At 39.0% G+C, this 24,625-nt stretch overlaps 2 protein-coding genes across 3 annotated transcripts; both read right to left on the bottom strand.

The window, feature by feature from the left end:
• Window positions 1–62: 62 nt before the first annotated feature.
• Window positions 63–16,715, bottom strand: LOC306875411 (BLOC-2 complex member HPS3-like). 2 transcript variants are annotated; one of them, XM_079425939.1, is made up of 19 exons: window positions 16,429–16,715; window positions 15,270–15,491; window positions 13,706–13,993; window positions 13,189–13,366; window positions 13,017–13,099; window positions 12,746–12,932; window positions 12,263–12,344; window positions 11,277–11,431; window positions 10,047–10,148; window positions 8,668–8,776; window positions 8,127–8,311; window positions 7,870–8,047; window positions 6,134–6,367; window positions 4,453–4,638; window positions 3,538–3,732; window positions 2,122–2,208; window positions 1,658–1,864; window positions 394–484; window positions 63–316 (listed from the first exon to the last, which is right to left on the bottom strand). In XM_079425939.1, the coding sequence occupies exons 1-19, from the start codon at window positions 16,643–16,645 to the stop codon at window positions 204–206; spliced, it is 3,099 nt and encodes a 1,032-aa protein (XP_079282065.1). In that variant the 5' UTR covers window positions 16,646–16,715; the 3' UTR covers window positions 63–203. The 2 variants fall into 2 exon arrangements, with proteins under 2 accessions (XP_079282065.1, XP_079282066.1); XM_079425940.1 differs by lacking the exon at window positions 10,047–10,148.
• Window positions 16,716–18,692: 1,977 nt separating this feature from the next.
• On the bottom strand, window positions 18,693–23,094 carry LOC306874535 (serine/threonine-protein kinase pim-2-like). Its single transcript, XM_079424661.1, has 7 exons — window positions 22,781–23,094; window positions 22,055–22,231; window positions 21,768–21,862; window positions 21,577–21,627; window positions 20,649–21,030; window positions 20,134–20,313; window positions 18,693–20,036 (listed from the first exon to the last, which is right to left on the bottom strand). Exons 1-7 carry the CDS (start codon window positions 22,968–22,970, stop codon window positions 19,936–19,938), a joined length of 1,176 nt encoding a protein of 391 aa, XP_079280787.1. The 5' UTR covers window positions 22,971–23,094; the 3' UTR covers window positions 18,693–19,935.
• Window positions 23,095–24,625: the final 1,531 nt, after the last annotated feature.

Genomic DNA, 24,625 nt, shown 5'->3' with positions numbered 1-24,625 from the left:
GAAGAGTGTAGATCTTGAGAAGAGGAGAGGAGAGGAGATGATGAGAGAAGAGAAGAGGAGAGGAGAGGAGAGGAGAGGAGAGGAGAGGAGAGGAGAGGAGAGAAGAGGAGAGGAGAGAAGAGAAGAGATCTTTGAACAGTTTTAGTGTTGATTCACTGATTGTCTAAAATGTGGTGAGAATAAATGCTAAATGTGGTGAGATTTCATTGGCTGCATTCAAGTAGATGTGGCAGGAAGAAATGAGCCGTTCCATCATCCGGCAACAAGTCCAGGAACTCCAGTGGGTTTAGCTCCTTGGCCGCCACAACCAGAGTTTCTGTGAAAGAAAAGACCACGTTTTCATGAGCAGCAGAATTCATTCAGTCGTGTGCTGAAGCATAAAACAGCTGCTACCTTTGAGTGCTGAGAGGAGGACGGTGTTGTCATTTCCTGTTGTCCTTATCCTGTCACACACCTCAGGGAAAAGCTTCTGCCACCACAGAGACTGGAGAGAGAGTAGTTATGAGAAATCAACAGCAGCCAGTGAAGACAAAAAAAGACTTTCTAAAGATTTCCATTTGTTTTATTTCAATTTTGGCCAGTAACATTGAGAACGCAGTGCACACATATTACCCAGATTGCAGGTGCAGAGAGCAGGTGAAAACCATTGAATCAATGCTAAAAATAGTTGATTTGTCAATGTTAATAGCACTGAATTAATATCACTTTTGCACCCACGATTAATGCTGAAAAAATGTTGACATTTCAACAAAGCACCATTATTGTGATCAGTGTTTGCTTTAGTTGGGCTCTCCACTCTTGACTTTCAATAAGTTAATTCTCTTTCAGTGCTTACAATAGTGTTTCATTATAAACACTTATGCATTAATAAAGAGAGAGATGTTTTAAAGTAGATTATTTTTTGTGATGGGTGTCAAGTTGAGAAAAAATATTAAAAAGTGTTGAAGCTGATCTTTCATTACTGATGTTAATGTTCTGTTTCACAACTGCAAATATACTGTGAAAAAATATACGGAAAGGTTTAGACATCAACACTCATCATACAAACCTCAACAATGGTGACAATCATCAAACTAATTCAGATAAACAGAGAAACGACTGCAATGCATGCTGGGAGTCATGCATGAGTGTTATACTATGTTGATACCCAGCATGCATTTTAGCATAAAATGTTCTTTTGTTGATTGTCCCCATTGTTGAGTTTCATACACTGATTCTTGATGTCTAACTGATTCAGCAATTGAATGAGTTTTTTGTGTGTTTTCTGTTAATTCATAAAAGTATGATAGCTGTACCACTGCTTTAATCTCACACTGTACAGTTAACACATCTGTGAGCAGTTATTTCAATAATCTCACAATGATCACAGTCACCAGATCCCAATGGATCTTAGTTTTCATTGCCTCAACAAATGTATTTTAGCACATTGTTACAAGTGACGATGAAAACATTAAACTACAAGAGTCCAACTAAAGCAAACACTGATCACAATAATGGTGCTTTGTTGAAATTTCTATATTTTTTCAACATTAATTGTGGGTGCAAAAGTGATGTTGATTCAATGCAATTAACATTGACAACTATTTTTAACATTGATTGAATGGTTGCTTGCTATCAGGGTAAGAAGCCTCATCTCTGGAGCAGTGAAGTCTGTTACCAGCTTGTCGTTCTGTAGCTCATGGTTGGCGTAGGAGATGATGGCTTGCGGGCATCGGTCTAGCAGTCTGTCGATGGATGTCTTGTGTTGGCCCAGTTTGGTGGCGCAGAGCACGTGCACACTGAGACCGGTGCTGTCAGAGTCGGACAGCTGCTCCAGCAGAGGCAGGATGGACGAGACCTCCAGTGTTGGGCCGCACAGCAGAGACTGCACACAGTGACACATGCTCTAACTATACACCACTTTATCTGAACGCCAGCAGTAAACAAAATATCTTTTATTGTGTTCCACATAAGAAAGAAATCGACAGTGACACTAGGACCGATTTATCATTTTTGGGTGAACTGTCCAGGAATTTCCTGCTGAGCTGAGGTTAAACTATCACTTCCTAGAGATCCTTGATATTCATTTATATCGCTTAATGATATGGCTTGCCAGGAAGAGAGAAATATATCAGTGCACACCTGAAGTTTATGCAGGTCCTCCTGGTGGTCAGGAGTCAGGGTGCTCACCCACGGATACAACATCCCATAATGAGAGCAGGAGTTTATCTGGACATGAAAAAGCATTTGATAGAACACAGCAGTTAAATTCATACAAGTTTTTTAAAGTTAACATATAATAAAAATCAAAAACCTTTTCTGGTAAAAAAAAGTATATGGAAACCCTTTTCCACCACTGAAAAAAATATTAAAATAAAATAAGGTTATTGAGACTTTTTCATCTCACAATTCGGATTTTTTTTTCTCAGATTTGCAAGATATCATTTGCAGATTTGTTCTAAGAGTTGCGTGATATTAGTCAGTAAACTTGTAAGAAAAATGGTAAACTTACAATTGCATGAAAAAAAGTCAGAATTGTGAGTCCCAAAAAATGCAAGGTACCAACAAGTCACAATTACCTTCTAGATTGTTTATTCAGTGGCGGAAACGGGCTTCCATACCTGTGTGAGCATACTTCACACACACACACACAAAAAGTTTTGTACTTGCATTAAAACTGGGACATTTCAATTAAATATGTGTCTTCTTCTGAGAGAGAGAGGAACACACACGAATATGAGAACGACACACACATCTCTCTGTGGATTAAGGAACATAACAGTTTTTATACCCAATTAAGCTTATAGTCTGTGCTTTCTTAATTAGCTATGTTTACTAAGGCTAAAATAACTATTATTTGTTTTCATATTGATTCTCCTGCACCAACTGTGTTGCAGACTTGATCAAATCATGTCTTATTGAGGAGATGTGCACTATTACTGCGATCAAACAACTTTCACATGGACAGTGATGAAAAATCAGCAACAGATAGTAGAATAAACACTAATGGGCTTTTTAACGTTTAACTTTCATTTGAACTTTTAATTATGCTGTAATATTAAAGCACTCATTTATCCCGAGAAAAGAAGAAATCTATTAATCGAGGCATCAGTTTTAGTATCAGTGGCCTGACTTCATTTAGAGATTCTATGTCAAAATACATTTATGATTACAATTTGAAATGTCAATGTGTTATTAATCAGGATTAAATGTGATTATTTAGTTAATTTTACATAAATAAAATCAACTGACAACTTTAAAAGCAATAGCACCCTAAAAAGTGCTAAAACTTCTATACTACATAGTAGTGCATTATTTATTACTTTATACACTTAATATTTTAAATCAAAAATTATTTAATTGATTTATTATCTATTAATTAAAAAAAAAAAACTTTTCCACAGACCCCCCAGCACTCAATTGCTGCCCCCTGGTGGCCATCGGACCCCAGTTAGAAAACTCCTGCCTTAGCAAATACCCACAACACTGTAATCAACTAGAACCGTGTAACCAACCACTCTGAACACCTGCCGTGTTAGGGTGCATTATCTCACTCACCAGATCCTCCGCAGTTTTGAGGGCTTTGACGCCGGAGCGATCTCTGCGTGTGATACGGTCGATATAGACAGACGTGAGACGAAACAGCAGCTCCTGGATGATGGATTTATGAGAGGACGCTACTAACAGAGCCTCCCAGAAATCCACCAGTAACTGAGGACTGCTGTCGGCCTCCACACCATCCTTACACAGCTCCTGAGAGAGAGTAGTAGTTATTTATTGCATTGCCAAGTCTGCATCTAAGGCTATCTTCATGGCAAAAAACATCATCAACACAAAAAAAAACAAGTCAACAAAAACACAGCAGTTAAAATTATACAAGTTTTTTAAAATGAACATAATAAAAATCTAAAAGCTTTTCTGGTAAAAAAATATACGGAAATCCCATTTCCACCACTGAAAAAAATATTAAAATAAAATAAAAAGGTTACTGAGACTTTTTCATCTCACAGTGATACTAAAGTCGAAATTATGAAAAATAAAGTCAGAATCGCAAGATAAAAGCTCGCAATTCAGACTTTTTTTCTCGCAAAAGCAAGTTTCATCTTGCAATTCTGACTTTTTTTATTTTTTACAAGTTTGTATCATGCTAAGAACAAAGTCAGTAAACTTGTAAGAAAAATGGTAAACTTGCAATTGAGAAAAAAAAATCTGAATTGTGAGTCGCAAAAAAAGCAAAGCACAAAAAAAGTCACAATTACCTTTTATTTTTATTTTTTTCAGTGGCGGAAATGGGCTTCCATACCTGTGTGAGCGTACTTCATAAAAAAGAAAGTTTTGTACTTGCATTAAAACTGGGACATTTCAATAAAAGATGTTTCTTCTTCTGAGAGAGAGAGACGAACACACACGGATAAGAGAACGACAGACACACACACACACACACACGTCTGTCTCTCTGTGTGCTGCATGCACCTGGAAGAAGAGATCGGCCTCCTCCAGTCTGATCTTGCTGTTCTCATGCAGCGCCACGACCGCCGCCACCAGCAGCCCCTCCTGTGTGACGCGCAGATGCTGGGCCAGTATGGTGGGCAGCACGGCCTTCCCTCTGCCATGCAGCAGCAGCTTGGGCTCCTCTATGAAGCCGTACACTTGCAGCATCTGGAGACGGCAGCGAACAGACATGCTTTCAGTCGTTCAGATTAGGGCAAAAATCATAATCACGATTATTTTGGTCTATATTGTAATCGCGATTATTTAACACTATTATGAGTGGGCCATATGACCAAAACTTTACACGAGTGATTTATTTATATACATATATATTAGGGCTGTCAACATTAACGCGTTAACGCAAGAGATTAATTAAAAAATTTTAACGCGTTAATATTTTAACGCAAATTAATCGTTTGATAAGTTTGACCCCAACTTCTTTCCATCATCGCAGCGTGGAAGGTAATCTATCATTGCCTGCGTCCCAATGTGCACACTATCCATCCTAAATTATGTGTGATAGTAGTCATTTTCAGTACTATTTAGGGCAGATAGGGTGGATATATGCATTGGGACGCAGGGATTGTGTGATTATGAGGCGCCGGGCTCCACAAAAGTGAAGCGAACGCGGAGAGAGAGAGAGAGAGAGAGAGAGAGAGAGAGAGAGAGAGAGAGAGCGATAGTGCGAGAGAGATATGTATACTCATATGTGATAAGGGTACAGCGAACCAGTGTTGCCAGCGGTTTTCCCGCACAATTGGGCTATTTTGAAAATACAGTAGCGGGAAAAATTATGTGCGTGTATTTATATATGCATAATAAATATACACAGTACACGCACATATATTATGTAAGCAAACACTTATTTTGGATGTGCTTAATCGTGATTAATCGTTTGACAGCACTATGCAGATGCAGGACAATGCAGTGGACTATAAAAGATACTAATGAAACAAACTGCGCTTTCAGTTTCTTTTATGCAAGTCTCAATTATTCAGTTAACAGAAATTAATAATCAAATGTAAAATAAAACAGCATAGTCTTCACTTTCTTTGTTTCTTATTAAAGCTACAAAAGTCAGGAGCAGTGTGTGATTTTGAATTTGTCTTTTATCGTTTGATTAATATTAAGCACACAGTCGCAGCTGGAATATTAGACTGCTGTCACTTTAAGAGCCGCACGGATCCAACTTACCGTTACATGTGTATTTTCATTCTCAACTGTTTATGTTCTTTCATTACATGACCAATGAAGGTTTACATGAATAATCACTATTTTGACACTGCGTGTATTTGACTGTTTAGATGCGCACCTTGAGCTAAAAGTTGACTTTATAATCCGTGTTGTGCTCCGTCTCCGAGCGCATGCACAGAATTCCAGCTTAAGTTCTCTTTTGTGCTTTTAAAAACATGAATAAATTTAATATAGTGCAATAAATCAAGCAAATTTTACAACTTTTACATGATTTTGCACGTGAAATTGGGCTTTTATGGAGGAGTGAAAGTGCACCGCTGGAAAGGGGGCGGAATGGGGCGCAATAATAGTCTTATCTTGAATATTGTATTTTCATAATCGTTGAAGGCCGAAAGTTTTTCGATTAATTGCACAGCCCTAGTTCAGATATGTTTCTGTGGATGCAAGGCATGGATTCCTGATGACAGACCTCAGCGTGGCGGTCCATCTGCTGCCTGTAGCTGAGCAGGTCACCCTTGCGCAGGGCCAGGGAGGCCATACACAGGGACAGGGTGATGGAGGGGGCGCCGCAGGCCTCCAGCTGTCTCAGGTGGGTCACGGCGCGGTCAGGATCAGCGTTCAGCATGGAAGGACTGCTCACCACATGAGGAAGCTGAGAGGGTTCAGCCACACTGAAGATCTCCAGGACTTTATCAGCCACGTCCTACAGCACAGACACAACACAGGAGGACTCTTACAACAACTGTTTTACAGGCAGATTTGCAGGTCATAATTAAACAGACTTGAATAATGAATGAATGAATCAAGAAGTGTAGTTTGACTAATTTTGGCCTAAACTGAAATCAATAAATATATTCCCGGTGCAGTATAAGTTAAGCTCAGTCAACAGCATCTGTGGCGTTATGTTGAATAAACTATTTAGACTCCTCACACCTTCTCTTTTATATCACACCATGGGTTTCCAAAGCTTTTAAACTCAGAACCCTTGTGAGGGACTTCCTTACTAAAATATAAAGGTATATGTTTGCGTACAATGGCCCATTTATACTATGAAAGAAATATAGAGTGTGATGTAATAAAGAACCTTTCTTTGCCATTTTAAAAAAAAACAACTTTTCCCTTCAAAATTAAATAAATGGTTTATTTAAGCTTTTATACACTAAAGCAGAGAATTAAAATAGTATCTGGAAACTATTTACATTGCATTAAGTTCTTATCGTCTTCTACCCACTGTTAGAGGTATAATATAAAAATATATATATATATAAATAAATAAATATGTATAATAATCATTATTTTAATTTCATCTCATTTGACATAAGTGAAATGCATTTTACCATTACATTGACCCAGGATCAGAAATGAACTTTTGCATTAAGGGGCAATATTTTCTCCCTTGATTTGATTTCCATGGGCATTGTTTTTTACATTCGTGATGGTAATTTCTATAAATCACCCTATTATTATAATTACAATACTACGTTGTCTTTAATGTCAAATACTTAAATTTACCCAATTAATTTAATCAGTATTTTAAATGTTGTCAGTAACAATAGACTGTTTAAAATTGTATCTAAATTATACATAAAGTAAAAAAACAGGAGCTCATAGGGCTGCAATATCATGACATTATTGTAGATTATAGCGCTTTATACTGTAAAAATGGTTATAGTTCATAGAAATGGTTAATAGAAAATGTAAAAACGTTTTTGTTTTGTGTCTGTGTTTTGGGCACGTCACATTCTGGCTTCACAGACAAGCATGGCGGTCCATGACGCTAGTCTAGTGCAAGTTATGCAAAAACTCCCGTTATAATCACTGAAGATATGAAATTGGCCTTTTTACAATGATTGTGCGGTTTATAATGAGGGAATTCGCGAGCGTGCACACTTAGCACAGTTCTGGAGTTTTTAAGCACCTCTGATTGGCCAAAACACTCCTTAGTTCGACAGAAATTAATTTGATTGGTTACAAGGCTCAACGCTGCACAAAACTGCAAATAAAAGCAATATGACACAGTACTGTGAGCGAATCTAAATGTAATCCCACAAACTGACATATTTCATTTTAATTCCGACAGCCGTAATACTTTGTTTAATTGTGCCCCTTTGACTTTAACTTATGGGGCATTTTTGCCACAAGCCCTTGTTAATTTTTGACCCTGAATTGACCCCATATTGGTTGACCACTACATCCCTTTGGTACCTTGCTAAGCTCCTCCATGGTTTCCTCATAGATCGAATGCTTCAGGAAGAAGATAAATCCTTTGCCATAAGCATTTGAGACGCTGCTCATGGACATATTCCTCTTGATAACTTCCGTCACAGTGAGGCCAGACATCTTGTAGTATGGAAGAGCCAAATGACAGTCCTTCTTATCAAACCTGCAAAGCAGACATGAAATCTAAGAATGATATTGGCAGTTACTGATGACAGATCGGGTGACCATGAGACGCAGCTGACCTGCCGAAGCAGTCTCCTAAGTGAGCGCAGCTCTCCTGAAAGGCCTCCTGCAGCTGCGCTCTCTCGGCAGACTCACAGTCCTGCTGTAGCAGTGCGGTCCGCAGCAGCAGGTGACCCTCGCTCAGCAGGTGAATGCAGCTCTGAGACGACGGGCTCGACTGCTCGTATCGCTTACTGTACTCCACCTGATGCAGCATGTGGGAAATATGACTGTGCTGCTGTTCAAGTAATAGCAAATAACCTATTAATAATAATATAAAAACAACTGTATGTTAAGAATTAACTAACTAAGGGCCAGTCTTACTAAACAGGGCAAATTAGAAAAACAGAGTACTTAATTTTTGCAATCTGATTATGTAATCCAGATTACATGTAATCACTTTATTACCCAGCTCTGTCTGATGCTTTTTTTACACGAGTCAGACACTCTTTTGCTGTCTATGTGGGCAGTTCTTGGCTAGAATTAAACATAGGAGCTCTACCACAGTCTGGCTCTAAAATGGTTAGTGATAATTGAATCAAATTGCTGAAGATACAGTACTATTTCTCTGTAGAGCTGCAGTGTGGACACAGAAGTGATGACGTAGAGGTTCCAGCCGTGACCGCTGTCAGCCGGCTCTGTGGGTTTGCAGACAGACGTCTTCCTGGATCTGAGGAACGCGGAAGAACATCATAAGAGTCACAGATCACAACTGCACAATTGCATTTACTGCACGTGTTTCCTTGAGTTAAGGTGCGGCCACATTTACTGTTATTCGCTGAATTTTCACGGGCGAAATCCAGGCATTTCTATTGGAAACCATACATTCTGAAATTTCAGCCAAAAGATTTCCCAATGCAGATGTTGCTGGTTGTGCAGATCTGAAAGTTGCTTGATTTATAAGTGTGAGCTGCGCTTCATACAACACTATACAATTGATCTTTTTGCACACAAATTTCAACATTTTGCAAATATGACCTCACCTTTAGTTTCAGTAATAGGAAGGGTTGGGAATCGAAAATCAATTCCAATTCCAGAATTGGTTACTTAAGGTCATTACACATTGAGTCTGAAATTTTTGCATGCGTTTTTCCGTACTCCCCATCCTTTCCTATCAAAATGCATGGTATGGATGCGAAAACGCAGAAAATCGAACCTGATCCAATTTTGTTTTGCCGGACAAAAGTTTCCGAGGCAGTGTGCAAACGCGATTGACACAACGTGAGGTCGTATTTATTTTTCAACGTGCGAAAATTTCGGACTCAGTGTGCAGTGACCTTTAAGATCAGGATTCGGATACTTGTAAAATAAAAATCAATTCCACCTATCAATTCCTGTGTGGGCAACTTTTATTTTCAGCTGGTGAAAAGTGGCTGATAAATCATTCATTCAACAGATTCGCTCAAAAACACTGATTCATCCAGTAATGAAACAAGTAAATCTTGAGTGAGCCGCAATTAAATGTTTTGCAAAAAGAGACACAAAATAAATGTGTTTGATATATGTTTGATAAATGTTTGACTTTTCTTTTTACCACATTGGAATCGAAAATGGGAATCGATAAGAATCAGAATTGATCAAATTCAAACGATATCCAACCCTAGTAATAGGTTACTTAATTACACGAATACCAATAACAAACTACATTTCTATAACAATTAATTACTTGTTAAAATGCTAGACTGAAACGGGTTGTGGGATTAGTTTAGCTGTGGTTGGTTACATCCAGTTAAACATTAAAGCGTTCTCTAAATAAGAGGAAGCCTCGACCTGCAGTGAAAACTTTGCATCTTATTTACGATGACAATATATCTGAACAAAACTGAGATGTTAGATGAAATATGAATAACCGCATGCAGGTAACACTCAGTGGGTTAGAGGGATTTTAGGGGTTTTTTCAGACCAGTCCACTGTTAGCATCATGCTACTCGCTAACTTACAGGAAGGACCTGGACAGAAGGTTTTCCAGTGCTGGCGTTGAGGACGGCTCTAGACCTACAGCTACTAAAATGCCTGTCAGGGTTCTGTGTTCCCTCGATTCACTACAATAAGAGTTACAGGCCATTTACACAGCACATATTTACACAAGACACTACCATATAAGGCTGCACGATAAATCGGAATGAAAATCGCAGTTCTGTGATCAGTAGTAAATCTTCATCTGAGTAAATCACTCGCATATGCGACTAATCTTCACTCTGGGCAACTAAATGACGGAAAATATTAGCCAATGGCTAATAAATTCTCAGATTTTACTCGCCAGTGTGTTAGTTGGAGGCTAAGTATTAGTTTAGCACTAATACACTGACTGAGCATTTCAGAGTTTCTCTCTCCATCAAGGCGAGAAGCGATCTGTGCTATTTTTTCAGTTCATCTCAATGGATGCACAGCGCACCTGTATTTGACGTACCGTGAACTCGCCGTCGCTTTGGTGAGAGCACAGAGTCTTACATACATGCAGAATTGACGCAATACATGTAAACGATATTCTTTGTTCCTGTCAATTCCTTTGGATTTTTTCAGCTTTTAAAACCTGCCGGGTTTTCCGGTAGTGGGCGGGACTAATGCGCAAACGGCAATCTCATTGGCTGGTGCTCACCTATTATCATCCCTGTTTTGATTTCAGCGAATCAGTTCCAGTGAACGCACACAACCTGATTACTATTCATGAATCCAGCAGCTCGGGCGTTTTATATTGTTCTTATTAGCAGAATTCGCATTATTGTTATTATCGTCTTATAAGTTTTATTGTTAGCTTTTTCACTTTTTTTTTTTTTACAGAAACACTTAATGACCAAAAAAGCACCACCACCAGTCCTAAATTCAGTTAAAATGCTTGATTATCATAATGTCATATTATAATGCTTGATTGACTGATGTTAAGAGTGTACTTTCAGATATTTATAGATATAGGCCTAGTATTATCAGTCTGGCGAGTAAACTAAAAAATGTACTAGCCAATGGCGATTCAGTTGCCAAGGTGTCCGTAGAGGGTTGACGCATGATAATCGCCTTCGATTAATCGTGCAGCCTTACTACCGTACATCCACAAATCAAACAGCAACGACATACTGAAAGAATCGAGAAGTTAAATCGTAAGAGAAACAAGAATTTTAGTCATCAGCATCTAAATGTGTTTAATTGCGGTGACTGTGAACACACACACATACGTGTTTTTGCGGGCTGGTCTCTCTGTGTCCTCTTTGCTGTCCACATCTGCCGCGGTCAGGAGAACGATATGATTTCCGTCCTGACAGAGAATCTTCAGGCCGATGAAGAGCTGGATCCTCAGAGCGCACACCTCCATCGTGATGGGTGGACAGGCCTGATAGGATATTGACAGTATTAGTAGTTCCTGAACATGCAGAAATCACTGGGGTCTTGATAAGCGTTTCTGATTCTAATAGAATTTCAGATTTACCACTTTGATCATCAACAGAATGTTGCATGTTTTCAAAGTGATTTCTGTGGAATAATGGACTTTTTCACTACTGTGACAGTGCTGTAAGCCACTATTTAGTTGTCAAGATATGAATTAATTCTCTCTTTTAAAGTATGTTTCTGGGACATTTTCACCCACTTTATCATCTGGCAGTTGAAAAACTGGTGTAAAATAATAATAGCACAGTAATAGCTACATGATGTATAATTCAGGTTCATAGAACAAACAGTGCTAAACAAGTTTAAGGTTTAATCCTATAAAGCATATTGCTGAAAAACCTGTTGTACAAAATCATGTACATGCCTTCTGTCATCCGATTGAAAGTTTTAGCTTTAGCAAGTAAAAGGCTTTTTAGTGTCATTGTAAATAGTCTTTTCATTTACATCATTATACCAAACATAATTTTTTGAAAAAATCATATTAACATTTATGAAATGTGATAATACATCAGGCTTTTGAGCCTGACGATCTCTCAATCAACATTATACTGCACTACATTATATGTTTTGCTCCCATAATAAAAAACTAGAAAGCTTTACCTGGTTTTAGTAAGTAGTCTGCTATACTGTTATAAGCGCTCACTGATTTACTCCACAAAAACACATATGTAAATATATATAGTATACACTTCCAAATATATATGATACAGAACTAAGGAATGTCATAGGTGTGAAATAAGAGAAAAAACAGGAAGCCCATGATAAGCTGCTTTACCTTCATGGTGGTGTCGATGTATGGGTCATCGACCCGAGCCGCTACTGCACTGCACCTGACAGTAAAACACTGGAGAGCATTCCTACAGCAAACACAACCACAATCCGTTTTTTAATTCAAATATTAATTCAAATGTTCTAAAGTGCTTCAGTACAAATATTTAAATATAAATGCCAACATTTGGCTGGTCAAAATGAAGAACTCCGGAGAGCTATGGAATAATACCGTGATACAATATTGGTTACTTCAAAAATATACTGATGACAAAATCAGTAAAATCTGTTTAATTTATGTAATGGTGAAAAAATTTGGCAAAATATATGGGGAAAAAGGCAAAAAAAACATGTTCAGTATACGGCCTTTGGCCTAGTGTTTTATTTTGTTCGGCTTTGGCCAAGAATTTTTCATTTCGGTGCATCCCTAAGTTCAACAGTTCATATGTCAGGAAGTGCTGTGTGTGTACTGTGGCACAGCGAGAATTACCTGGTGATGACGTAGAGGAACTGGTCACTGAGCACAGCCTGATGGGTCTTTTCTGGATACTGGTAGGTGGACACGAGCTCCACTGTGTCCTTCAAGCTGTACATGTAGCCAATGTTCGGCAAGGAGAAGAAAACAAACACACAAGTAGGTTCCCCACCTTTGGAGATGGAGGCTTCTTCCTGTTTACCTGTTCAGACAGCAGCAGGAATCCATTCAGTCCAAAACAGGGGGGTTTGGGTGAGCGAATGTTGCACACACAGTGTTCACTTACTAGTAAACATGGGGTGGAGCTGCAGGGAATGCAAGCGCGTCTCCTCAACGCTGCAGCCTTGAAAGAAATCAGGCGCAAACCTCCTAGACAGGGCAAACTAGAGAGGTGACATCTGACAAACAAACACGGCACATTCAGAAAGCAGCTCGTTTTCTAAAGCTGTTCAGTATACCTGAATAAGACGTAGTCCACGCTCACGTCCCCTCGGCTCTCTGCCTCCAATCCGGTCCACTCCAGAACTAAAGAGACGCCACACTCCTGTGCTTCATTACCCAACATCTCCTGATGCTTTGGGAACAGAAAGAAATCCTCTTGCTCACGGAGGGGGCTGAATCCGTCTTTTGTCATTTCTAAGAAATATATATATATATTTTATACAACTGTGCATGATGTAAATTTTAAAAACCAGCATATGGGGTGGGCAATCACGAAATGAGTTCTCTTTCGCTGCTAGTTTGCGTTTAAAAGGCTTAAGCTCAATGCTTAAAAATGCATGCAAACGTTAAGTTTGTCACCACGTAGCACAGCAAAATCCATGCAAAAGCATGTAAACGCGATAGAAATGATAGTCCAAAACCTCTACCGGTTGACACATTTCTACCGGTTAATTGTGTCTACCGGTATATCGTCCACCCCTACCAGCATAGTGCACACCCAGTCTGCATCTTGACTTTTTTTGTTAGTAATACCTGCATCTTCATCTAAGTTGGTTTCAGTCATGATATCTTCAGGAAGCAGGGTGTGCTCCTCTGCAGCCTGGCTGCTCTTCTGCTGCGGGCTGAGCTTTACCACCAGGACCTCCAGCTCTGTTTGAAGGGCTATGTATCCAGCACAGAAGGCCACCTGAGACGGGCTCCAGCCCTGGATATGAAGAATCAGCACCCTCTCGAAGTCCAGCACAGAGAGCTGCTCGCTCAGCGTCTGACTCTTCAGACTGAAGACCACCAAACTCTTGGCACAGCCCACTAGAAGATCACCTGTATCGCAGGAGGACTCAATTATGATGTGTGAATTATGGAGTGAAGTGTGCTTTTTTGAGTTTCTATCTTAGTTAAATGTGCAGAGTGAACTATGAGTAAACCGTTGGAAGGTTGATTTCCTGACGAATGTAAACACTGAGACTCTATAAGCAGCCTGACATGTTGACCTCTGGCTTGCCCATTGGTGTGAGTTTGAGGGACACCCTATTAAACTCAGGTGTTGTCATGTTATGGACATACATCAGAGACTTATGAGTGGGCTCTTTTGACTTTGGCAAGTAACACACCAGCTCGAGCAACCTAGCAAGACTCAACAACATGATTTAGAACATCCCACAACCATCAAAAACCCCCTAACCACCTGATCCAGGTGTCTCCCTTTCTGACCTGTCGTGGTTTCTCGAGTCTCTCAAGCCAATAGAAGACAAGCAGACATTTCATGATGCTGCATCATTTTTTACAGTTACAGACAGATAAGTTACCTTTCAGCAATTTGTGGTAAGATTTTTTAAGGAAATTAATACTTTTATTCAGTAAGAATTAAATTGATCAAAAGTAGTGCTGTCAAACGATTAATCGCATCCAAAATAAAAGTTTTAGTTTACATTATATATGTGTATATTGTGCTTATTTATTATGTATATGTAAATACAAACACATGCATTTATGAAAAATATGTTGTTTATATGTTAAATATATTTACTATAATATAAAATATATATACACATGTAAATATTTTCAAAAATATACATGCATGTGTGTGTATTTATATATACATAATAAATATAAACAGTAAACACACATATATTATGTAAACAAAAGCTTTTATTTTGGATGCGATTAATCGTTTGACCGCACTAATCAGAAGCGACAGTAAAGACATTTCTAATATTAAGAAATAATTATATTTCAAATAAATGCTTTTGTTAAACTTTCTATTCATCAAAGAATTCAGAAAAAACGATGGCTTCCACAATAATATCATGCACGACAGCTATTTTCAATATTGATAATAATCAGAAATGTTTCTTGAGCAGTAAATCAGTATATTAGACTGATTTCTGAAGGACACTGAAGACTGCAGTAATGATATAAATTACATTTTACTATAGTTACTCATATTAGATAAAGTCCTTTGCTCACGTGCAAATATTAAGTTTCTCATCACAGGAAACTAAGGACTGGAATGAGACACAACGCCAAAACAGAGAATACATCAAATGTAGTTATTCTTACAGTTGTGTTTGTGTTTTCGGTGCTCAGGTGTTCTCACCGGTAAGACTGCAGCATGCCATACACAGCGGTGGCTCAAACAGAGGGATCTCAATAATCTCCATCTGCTCTTTAGGAGTCCCGCGGAAGGACGAGCCCCGCAGGAGGTGACCCAACAGACGCACCCCAACACGAGTCTTCTCGGCAGCCTGGTACCTCCAGTTAGTATAGGCCCTGAGGTAAATGGCCTTGTTCTTCTCCTCTATGGTGACTAGGTAGTCCCCTAAAGAAACAAAACACAGCCAAACGCAAGTCAGAATCCACTGACTCTAAACAACAAATACAAGAAGTTATTTTTAAAATGTACTTAATTGCAATTCCATCATTATTACTAATGTGTAATAATAAGAAACACGTTAAAACACATGACGCAGAAGTTTCAACAGAAATGACATTAAAGTATATTTCAGTTGACCATAAATGCTTGTCAGAGCACTCAGCAGTACTTTAACCTTTTGTGTCCCTGGAGCACTAAAGCAGTCTTAAGTCGCTGGGGTATATTTGTAGCAATAGCAAAAAATACATTGCATGGGTCAAAATTATCAGATTTTCTTTTATGCCAAAAATCATTAGGATATTAAGTAAAGGTCATGCTCCATGAAGATATTTAGTAAATTTCCTACCGTAAATATATCAAAACTTCATTTTTGATTAATAATATGCATTGCTAAGGACTTCATTTGAACAACTTTAAAGGAGATTTTCTCATTTATTATTATTTTCTTTTTACACCCTCAGATTCCAGGTTTTCAGTAGCTGTGTCTCAGCCAATTATCATCCTATCCTAACAAACCATACATCAATAGAAAGATTATTAGCTGTGAGATTATGTAAATCTCAATTAAAAAAATGACCCTTAAGACTGCTTTTGTGCTCCAGGGTCACATAGGCTTTTTCAAAGACGAATTTAAATCTAAAGATTTCCGCTTAAGTGTGTCAAAAAGCACTTTAAATTTAGTTAACTGCATCTAATATAGATGTAGACCACAATACATTTTAATTTACTTCCAAATAGCATGCAGTTGATTGTCCGTAAGCACTACTTTCACTTTAAAAGTGTATAATGTACTTGGTAAATACTCTTTTTAACAGTATGCTAAAGACTGTTAAACAGTGGCCCTTTTATACTCCAAAGAGTGATGCTCCAGAGCTGGACTGACCCACGGCGCTGTGGCGGATGCGGAGCACGGAGCCCATGCAGCTGAAGCGGCAGATGAGCGGACATCCCTCCCGCTGCAGGCTGTACGCCTCCACCTTACAGCCGCCGGAGCTCACCACGAACAGCGCCCCGCCGCCGCAGCACACCAGCTCCGGCTCCTGCTCCGCCGCGACGATGTGCTGGGACGCCAACGGGTGGCAGTTATAGACGTGCACCATCTCTGCGGTCTACATGTCTCCGGAGAACCACGGAAGAGCGGCGGAAACAAACAACAAGCGACGGAGAAACAACACGCTTCCCGAGTGATTTAAAGTAGGCGTGGTTTGGCGGCCCGGAAGCGGCCTCTGATTGGTCAGGTGCGGTCGGTCTAAATATCCATTTTGCTGTTTTAACTATTCACTGTGTATTTTTAATTCGGTTGCTGTTTAAATTTCTGTGTGTCAGTATTTAAGTAATAATAAATTGTTTTGATTTCTGCTTACTGTTTTAACGTGGTCACGTGACAGATGTTACTTTTCTCAGCGCTGGTTAGGATGAACCAATCACAGCCGTTTGAGTCTAGTAAGCGATATTTAAAATAAAAAATCAATTTATAGAGATTGATGGGGCGGATTTGAATATGTATGCCCGGAATTAATTATCATTTATTAAAATTTTCAATGATTATATGTGATCACGTTCAAATGTTTTACATAAGACACAAATCGTCTAGAGATGTGAATGCAGCCCGATGGAGGACTCTGCTTCTGAGCCAGAGAGCGCCCTCTGAGGAATAGTTCATAACAATCTACATTTACTACACAACGAGGAATGTGCTTTACAGTCTGATCAATATCACATGCCTCAGTCTTGTGACGATCAGCCCAAAAACATTAACACCTCAGACGTCAGTTCACGTTTATGAATCGAAAGTAAAATTAAGCTTTCTACTAAAAATATGTGTGAATCTTAAAAAAAATGTTAACCAAATTAAGATTAAGATTACCAAACAAGCCAAGCTTATTTCAGTTAGTCTGATTTATTTTGAAGACTAATTGAAATAAACCTGGCTTATTTGGTGAACCTGTTTTATGAAACAGGCCCCTGGTTGCCCACTGACAGCAACATTGCTCAAAAAGTATAATAGGTAACAATAATAGGTTTTTATTATGATCAGTGAAGCTTGATTTACCCTTAATTCTCATCTGTGAGCTTTGACTCGGTGCAAATTTACATTTGAAAGAGAAAGAGTGTGTATTCGTGCTATGTTTAAAACCTTCAGCTGTAGTCTCTGCCGCTTCTGACTGACTGAACCGGTCTCTGTGTGGGACTTACCCTCTGTTGACTTCTTTTATTACACAAAACTATTGCATAATTTGCAAAAAGAATGCAAAACGAAAAAAGAACATTTCTTATATAAAAGTCATGTATTTGTGTGTATACTTGAGTGCAATGACACCCAGTCATTTGTATGAGTTTTGTTGGGGTTTTTGCACTTATATGCACTTTATTGTGTCTGATTAGGCAGTGAACACGACATGACAAACACTGGTGAAGTTCGTAGAAAATAAACTGGGAACTCACAGTTGCTGCATATAAATTTAAATTAACAACACGTTTCTTGTTATTTTTTGTGTGTGCTGCATACATTTAATATTTTTTTAAATATATTTTGCTATTTAAAAATGACTGTCTGATGTAACACGATGTGTAATGTAACCATCAAAACCTCTTAAATTTTTTCTATATATCATTACTTGTGTTGTTGAGTGTATTTAACGCATAAATAAATAGCCATATCACTTGTTGGGTTTACTTTAATGGATAATTTCTCAGGATTTAGAAGTGGAGCATTAAATAATGAGTGGATGTGTATTCAACAACCAGACACATGCTTAAAAAATATATTTTTATTATCTAAAAAACATAGAAATCACTTTATTATAATAAATTGTACTAATCAAATTAATAATTTTAAATTAATTATTATGCATTATATATTATAAAGTACCCGCTATTCTATTTATATTCTATCTACTTGTATTCTGTTATTTATTTCAATCTTGACTCTCTAACTCTAGCAATCTCTTTTCTATTTCTATTCTATTTACTTGTTTTCTTTTTATTTATTATAAAAATGACCCTCTAGCACTAGCGTTCTCTGTTGTTTTTCTATTCTATTTACTTGTTTTCTTTTTTTATTTATAAATATTAAAAAACAACCATCTAACTCTAGCAATCTCTATTCTATTTCTATTCTATTTACTTGTTTTCTTTTTATTTATTATAAAAAATTGTACCTCTAAATCTAGCACTCTCTGTTCCTTTTCTATTCTTATCTACTTGTTTTCCTTTTAATTATTAAAATAATTGTGTTTTTTTAACACTAGCATTGTCTATTCTATTTCTATTCTATCTACTTGTTTTGTTTTTATTGCTTTTTTCTATTATTTTCTTTTTTATTACATCTGCTAAATTACTAAATGCAATGTCAATGTAAACGTAAAGCTTAACAGATCATTAGAGACACAGCGCTGATTGTGTCCATCATTAAAAGCTACTTGACTGAAGAACCTGGAAGCGCTGCATTCATATGTGAAAATCAAGACCAATTCAGTGCCATTCACAGCAAATAACACCGGGCCACACTGGCCCTTTAGAGGTCTGTTCGGGTTTATGGTCTCCAGCAAATTTGGAATCATTTTGTCTCTTGTTTCCCATCTAGTCCAGTGTTCTTCAGCAGAGTAATTGTATTATATTACCATGTTGTTTGTAATAATAATAATAATTAGTTACATTTATATAGTGCTTTTCTGGGTACTCAAAGCGCTTTACATAGAAGGGGGGGGGGGGGGGGGGGGGGTCTCCTCAACCACCACCAGTGTGCAGCCTCCACCTGGATGATGCGACGGCAGCCATAGTGCGCCAGAACGCCCACCACACACCAGAGGTGGAGAGGAGACAGAGTGATGAAGCCAATCAGTGTAAGCGGATGATTAGGAGGCCATGATGGTCTGAGGCCAATGGGCAAATTTGGCCAGGATGCCGGGGTTACACCCCTACTCGAAGGACATCCTGGGATTTTTAATGACCACAGAGAGTCAGGACCTCGGTTTAACGTCTCATCCGAAGGACGGTGCTTTTTGACAGTATAGTGTCCCCATCACTATACCGGGGTGTTAGGACCCACACAGACCGCAGGGTGAGCACCCCCTGCTGGCCTCACTAACACCTCTTCCAGCAGCAACCTAGTTTTCCCAGGAGGTCTCCCATCCAGGTACTGACCAGCTCAACCCTGCTTAGCTTCAGTGGGCAACCACTCTTGGGCTGCAGGGTGATATGGCTGCTGAATATTTAAAATAGGACCATAACATTAAAGTGGCCTGTGGTCAGTTCAGTACTGTTCAATAGCTGCTTCGTTTTCGGAACATAATTTAGAATGGAAAAATACGACAGTACTTGACCTCTGGAGAATGATTACCTTAAGTCTGACCCAGATGAGAGAGGTAATCCCACACCTGCCTTAATTCTAGAGCCGACTTTTGAACCACGAGTGCCGTAAGATCTGCTCTAAAGCCGGCCGCTTCGCTGGATTGCGTTTCAGACACTGGCCAATCAGATCACGGCATGCTGTAAAAGTTTGGAGGAGTTAGTTAAGACATGTATGAAAATACCCTCTGATAATTTAAGGTATATGGAAACATTAGCTTGGCATCTGTTTCCTCACCGAAAGATACTCTGGACTTCCAAGAATTAGGAGAGGCTTTCAATATTTCCTGGACGTGGGAAAAGGGCAGCTGCCTGTTCACCATCAAAAACAGCGTAATGCCCAGAGCCCAGACGTTTGCTGGGACGGCATAGTATTTGGGCTCCGACAAAGCCTCTGGCGGGCAGTACTCTACTGCTCCTGTAAGCAAGCACATTTCATTTCCCACACTTATTTTTACAATACAAAATAAAGGGGAGGGGGTGTGTGGCCAAGTATGGGGAACCATACTCAGAATTTGTGCTCTGCATTTAACCCATCCAAGCGTACACTCAGTAGTGAACATACACCCAGAGCTGTGGGCAGCCAATGCTGCGGCGCCCGGGGAGCAGTTGGGGGTTCGGTGCCTTGCTCAAGGGTCTCAGTCATGGTATTGAGGGTGGAGAGAGTGTTGGTTATTCACTCCCCCACCAACTCGCTATCCATTAGGCCACGACTCCATTGATAAAGCAGTGCAATACAAAATACCAGCTCACCTAAATATGTCCAGCTGTCGTAGCCTGCGCTCTCAAGCAGGTGAGCGGCGCCGAAGTCAATCAGCTTCAGCTCCAGAGTGTCTGTGTTCACCAGGACGTTGTCAGCATGGATGTCATTGTGAAACACGCCGTGATCTATGCAGTGCTGCACCGCCAGGACTAACTGGCGCATTAAGCTGCATGCGATCGGTTCGATCAGTCCCGACGAATCGTTGATGAACTTCCGCAGGACCATGCACGGTTGAGGGCACTCCAGAATGAGCGAGAAGATCTTGGGCTGATCAAACCACTCATACATTTGTATCAAATAGGGGCTTACTGGAGGATGCCTCAACATGAGCATCAGCACCACTTCTGTAGGCAGAGGTTTGGAACAACCAGGCTAGAGAACAAGACAACAAAAGCTTCGTTAGCTATCCACCTTTTTCTTCAACATGGAAGTAAGCCTATGGGCAAGACTTCCGGTTCATTAGCCGCTATAACAAGGAGAATAACAACGTGCAGTAAATGGTAAAACTGTTTGCACTACAAACAATTAAGATAATATTTTAAAATAATATGGCAAGACACACCAATTTGCGATATCAAGCAGCAAAATGATCTGTTTTGTACCGCTAAAAATTGCTGGACGCGGATGAGACCAGAAGTTAGACCCAAAGAATTTACAAATGGCCACACCCATTTTTTACAGCAAGAAAACGGTGGATAGATTATACAATTGTTTAGTATGTTTTAGATATAATCAGAGCATTTCAAAGCTCTTTGGTACTTTGAGGCTTTACCTTTTACTATTTGTAGTGTGTTAACTACAGAAGTTTTTCGGTGCGGTCACATTAGCAGAAAAGAAGGTTCATTATTGTCTATAAAATCTGTGCACATCTTTAAATCTGTCAACTATATATGTATTCTTTAATCTTTGCCAACTTACAATTTCAAGACAACGGCTGTTGTTCCATTTGCACAGTCTTTTGATGGCAACCTGCAAAGAGATAAAAAAAAACAAAGACATGTTATCATTTTTTCTCAAATTCCTCATTATGCACTTTATTTTAAACATACATCTTTGGATGGAGTGGACGGTTCTCTGCATAAGGATAATGTTCAGTGAAAGCATGTTACCTCTTGGCCGTCTGATTTTCGTATTGCTCTGAACACCTTGCCGTAGCTTCCCTTTCCTATCAAATCTTGCAGTGTGTATAAACTGTACAAAGATTCTGAAAAACACAAGAGGTTGCAGAATTACAGGTCTTATTTAATAGCACTGCTGGCTGTAAATAAAATCCATGTGCCTCTTAAACAACGAGCAACCTATATGTACAGGGTTAAAATGTACATGTTAGGTGAAATCAGAATTACAAAGTAAAAATATACTTTAAAAATAAGAGTAGAGCTAACATCACACTCACCGGTAGTTGGCTCCCAATTGGGAAGACCTGGATCAGATGCTGTCTCGGTGTCAGGCACTACAGACGCTGGCTCGGGATTGGACTCCACTCTTGTCCGTCTGCAACGGAGAACAGCCTTCCATGTTCTCTTGAAGAAGGCATGGATTCTGCTCCTCCTGTTGCCTCGAGTAGGAATTTCTTCATTGAAGAAAAACAAAGAGGAAAGTATTAGACCACATACAGTTTCTGACAGATTAAACATCAAAAGGTGTGTATCTAGTGCATGTTTACATAGAAAACAACGAAAAAGCAGCTCAGAGGAGTTCAGAAACGTGTTTTGTGTGAACGGAGCATTACCATTTCAACCCCTTACAAAAATTAACCATGGTTAAATCATGGTAACCACAAATTAACCATGATTTTGCTACACTAACCATAGTTTAACCATGGTATTTGTAGTAAAATGTGGTTATACTATGGTCATTTTTGTAACATCAATAATTTTGTCACAAAATGTTGTCTGGCCAGAGGAGAATGACAGTATTTCGACAAACTATTTCCCCGTCTAAATACTGTAAAGCTGATATAAAGCTTTATATCAAGCTGCTTTGACACAATTTGCATTATTAAAAGCGCTATACAAATAATAGTGACTTGACTTGATATTGACAAAAAATATATAATGCGAGTAATTCCCGACAGTAAAATGTGGCTTATTTTAATTTGAAAGTTAAGTTGTTATCTGACCTTCTGGGCTTTTCTCAGCAGAAGGCTGTGCACTCACTGCTTCTGCTGCTGAAGCCCTTGACTCGACCGGCTGCTGTGAGTCAGCTGGCAGTGAATCGACGCTAAACTCTTCATCGATCCACTGACAGAAGCCTTCACAGAAGCTGGTGTTATCCAGCCACGCAGGAACGGACTCGGATGCTGTGCACATCTTGACAAACTCTGTGCAGACTCGATTGTTCGAGGACTGTATACGCTATTGTCTGCAGACTTTTGTAAGAAGAGTTTTTCTACCGCTCTGCAAACTCTTCACAAACGCTCAGATTCTCACTATCACCACCTGTGACGTCATCGCAGGGGTCGAACGTTCCAAAATGGAACGCAGCAGAGCGGGAGTCTCGCAACGCATTTTTTAAAAGCTGCGGTTTTTAACATTTCTATTGTTTTGACGAGACTCTTCAAAATATGTATTAGGCAGTATCTCCTCTCCTCAAAATTGGAGGAGAAAATAATCGATTTTACAAAAATAAAACAGCGCAAATATAACTAAATATGACTTTAAAAGTCTAAAAGTCAGTCGTTTTTATACAGTAACACTGTCCAACAGAGGCTTGCCTCTCTTCGGTCCATAGACTTTCTACAGAGACCCCAAAGCGTGCGGTGACTTTTCTGGAGGCTCATTGAGATCAATGGGGGAAATCACGCTATAATTGGATATGATCGGATGTGATTGGTTCGTGCGATAAATCCCGCCTCTTGTTTTCACCTGAGCTCTCGGCATGAATGAAGGAAATAATGGCGTTATTGACTAATTATAAAGTAAATAAACAACTCTCCCGCTTAGCTTAGATATCACTGCTTTGTGTCATGTCAAAATGAATCATGAAATGGCTTGAAAACATGATGACTGTCAGCTTTTAGTGAGCATTCAGCTTGATGAACTAAAGATGTATCTTCGTGGCTGTAAGTCATCATGACAATGTTTGTTGCAGGGCTTTTATGAAAATTCCCCGAAAATAAGTTGACTATGCATCAGTTAACAAATACAAAACGGAGTGTCTATTTACAAGTGCATATAATGCAATTAACAGTTCCAGTGGCGCAGATGGTAAAGTTCATGGTGGAAGTCGTTTTTGACGCGATCGACCTTAGTTCGTATCCGCGTTTGCTCAACTTTTTTTTTCTACCTTTTCAAATCAGATATCACAAGGCATGTATTTTCAGTAATAATGAAGGAAATAATCTAAAAGTTGAATTTAAAGTATCGGGTGGGGTTAGGGTGGGCGTAGGGAGGGATTTGTTGTCCCTAAATTTGAATTAAAATGATAATTTTCACTCAATATGTTATTACTGCATACTCTTTTATAATGTACAATACGGAGATGCAGATAATTGCCACTGTTTGCAACAAGTAGTAGCCTATAAATAGCAGAAAATCCAGCTGTAAACAGAATCTATAGCTATTTGCACTTGCAAACAGTGACATGAATATATTATAGGCTATATATATGTATGTGTGTGTGTGTGTGTGTGTGACACAAAGGTGTAGGATTACGGAATTATCACTAATAGCGACTACGCCACCCCTGGCGAAACACCTGGGGAAATACTAAGCAAAGAAAAGCACGCAAGTTTGTTCACTCCCACAAATGACCAAATACGAAGAGGCGTGGATACAGATCAATGAAATTTTATTAAATCATAAATAAAATTGAAACCAGGGCGAAGGAAGGACACAAAATGACAACAAGTGGCCCAGAATGACAACAATAAAGAAAGACAATCACAATCAATAAATTAAATTAAATCAGAAGGGTCTACTAACTGAGCTGGGGTATCCCAAAGAGTGGGCAGGCGAAGCACTGG

Source organism: Barbus barbus (assembly GCF_936440315.1).
Source record: "Barbus barbus genome assembly, chromosome: 9".
Taxonomy (NCBI): domain Eukaryota; kingdom Metazoa; phylum Chordata; class Actinopteri; order Cypriniformes; family Cyprinidae; genus Barbus; species Barbus barbus.
This window is presented reverse-complemented; position numbering and strand designations above follow the sequence as displayed.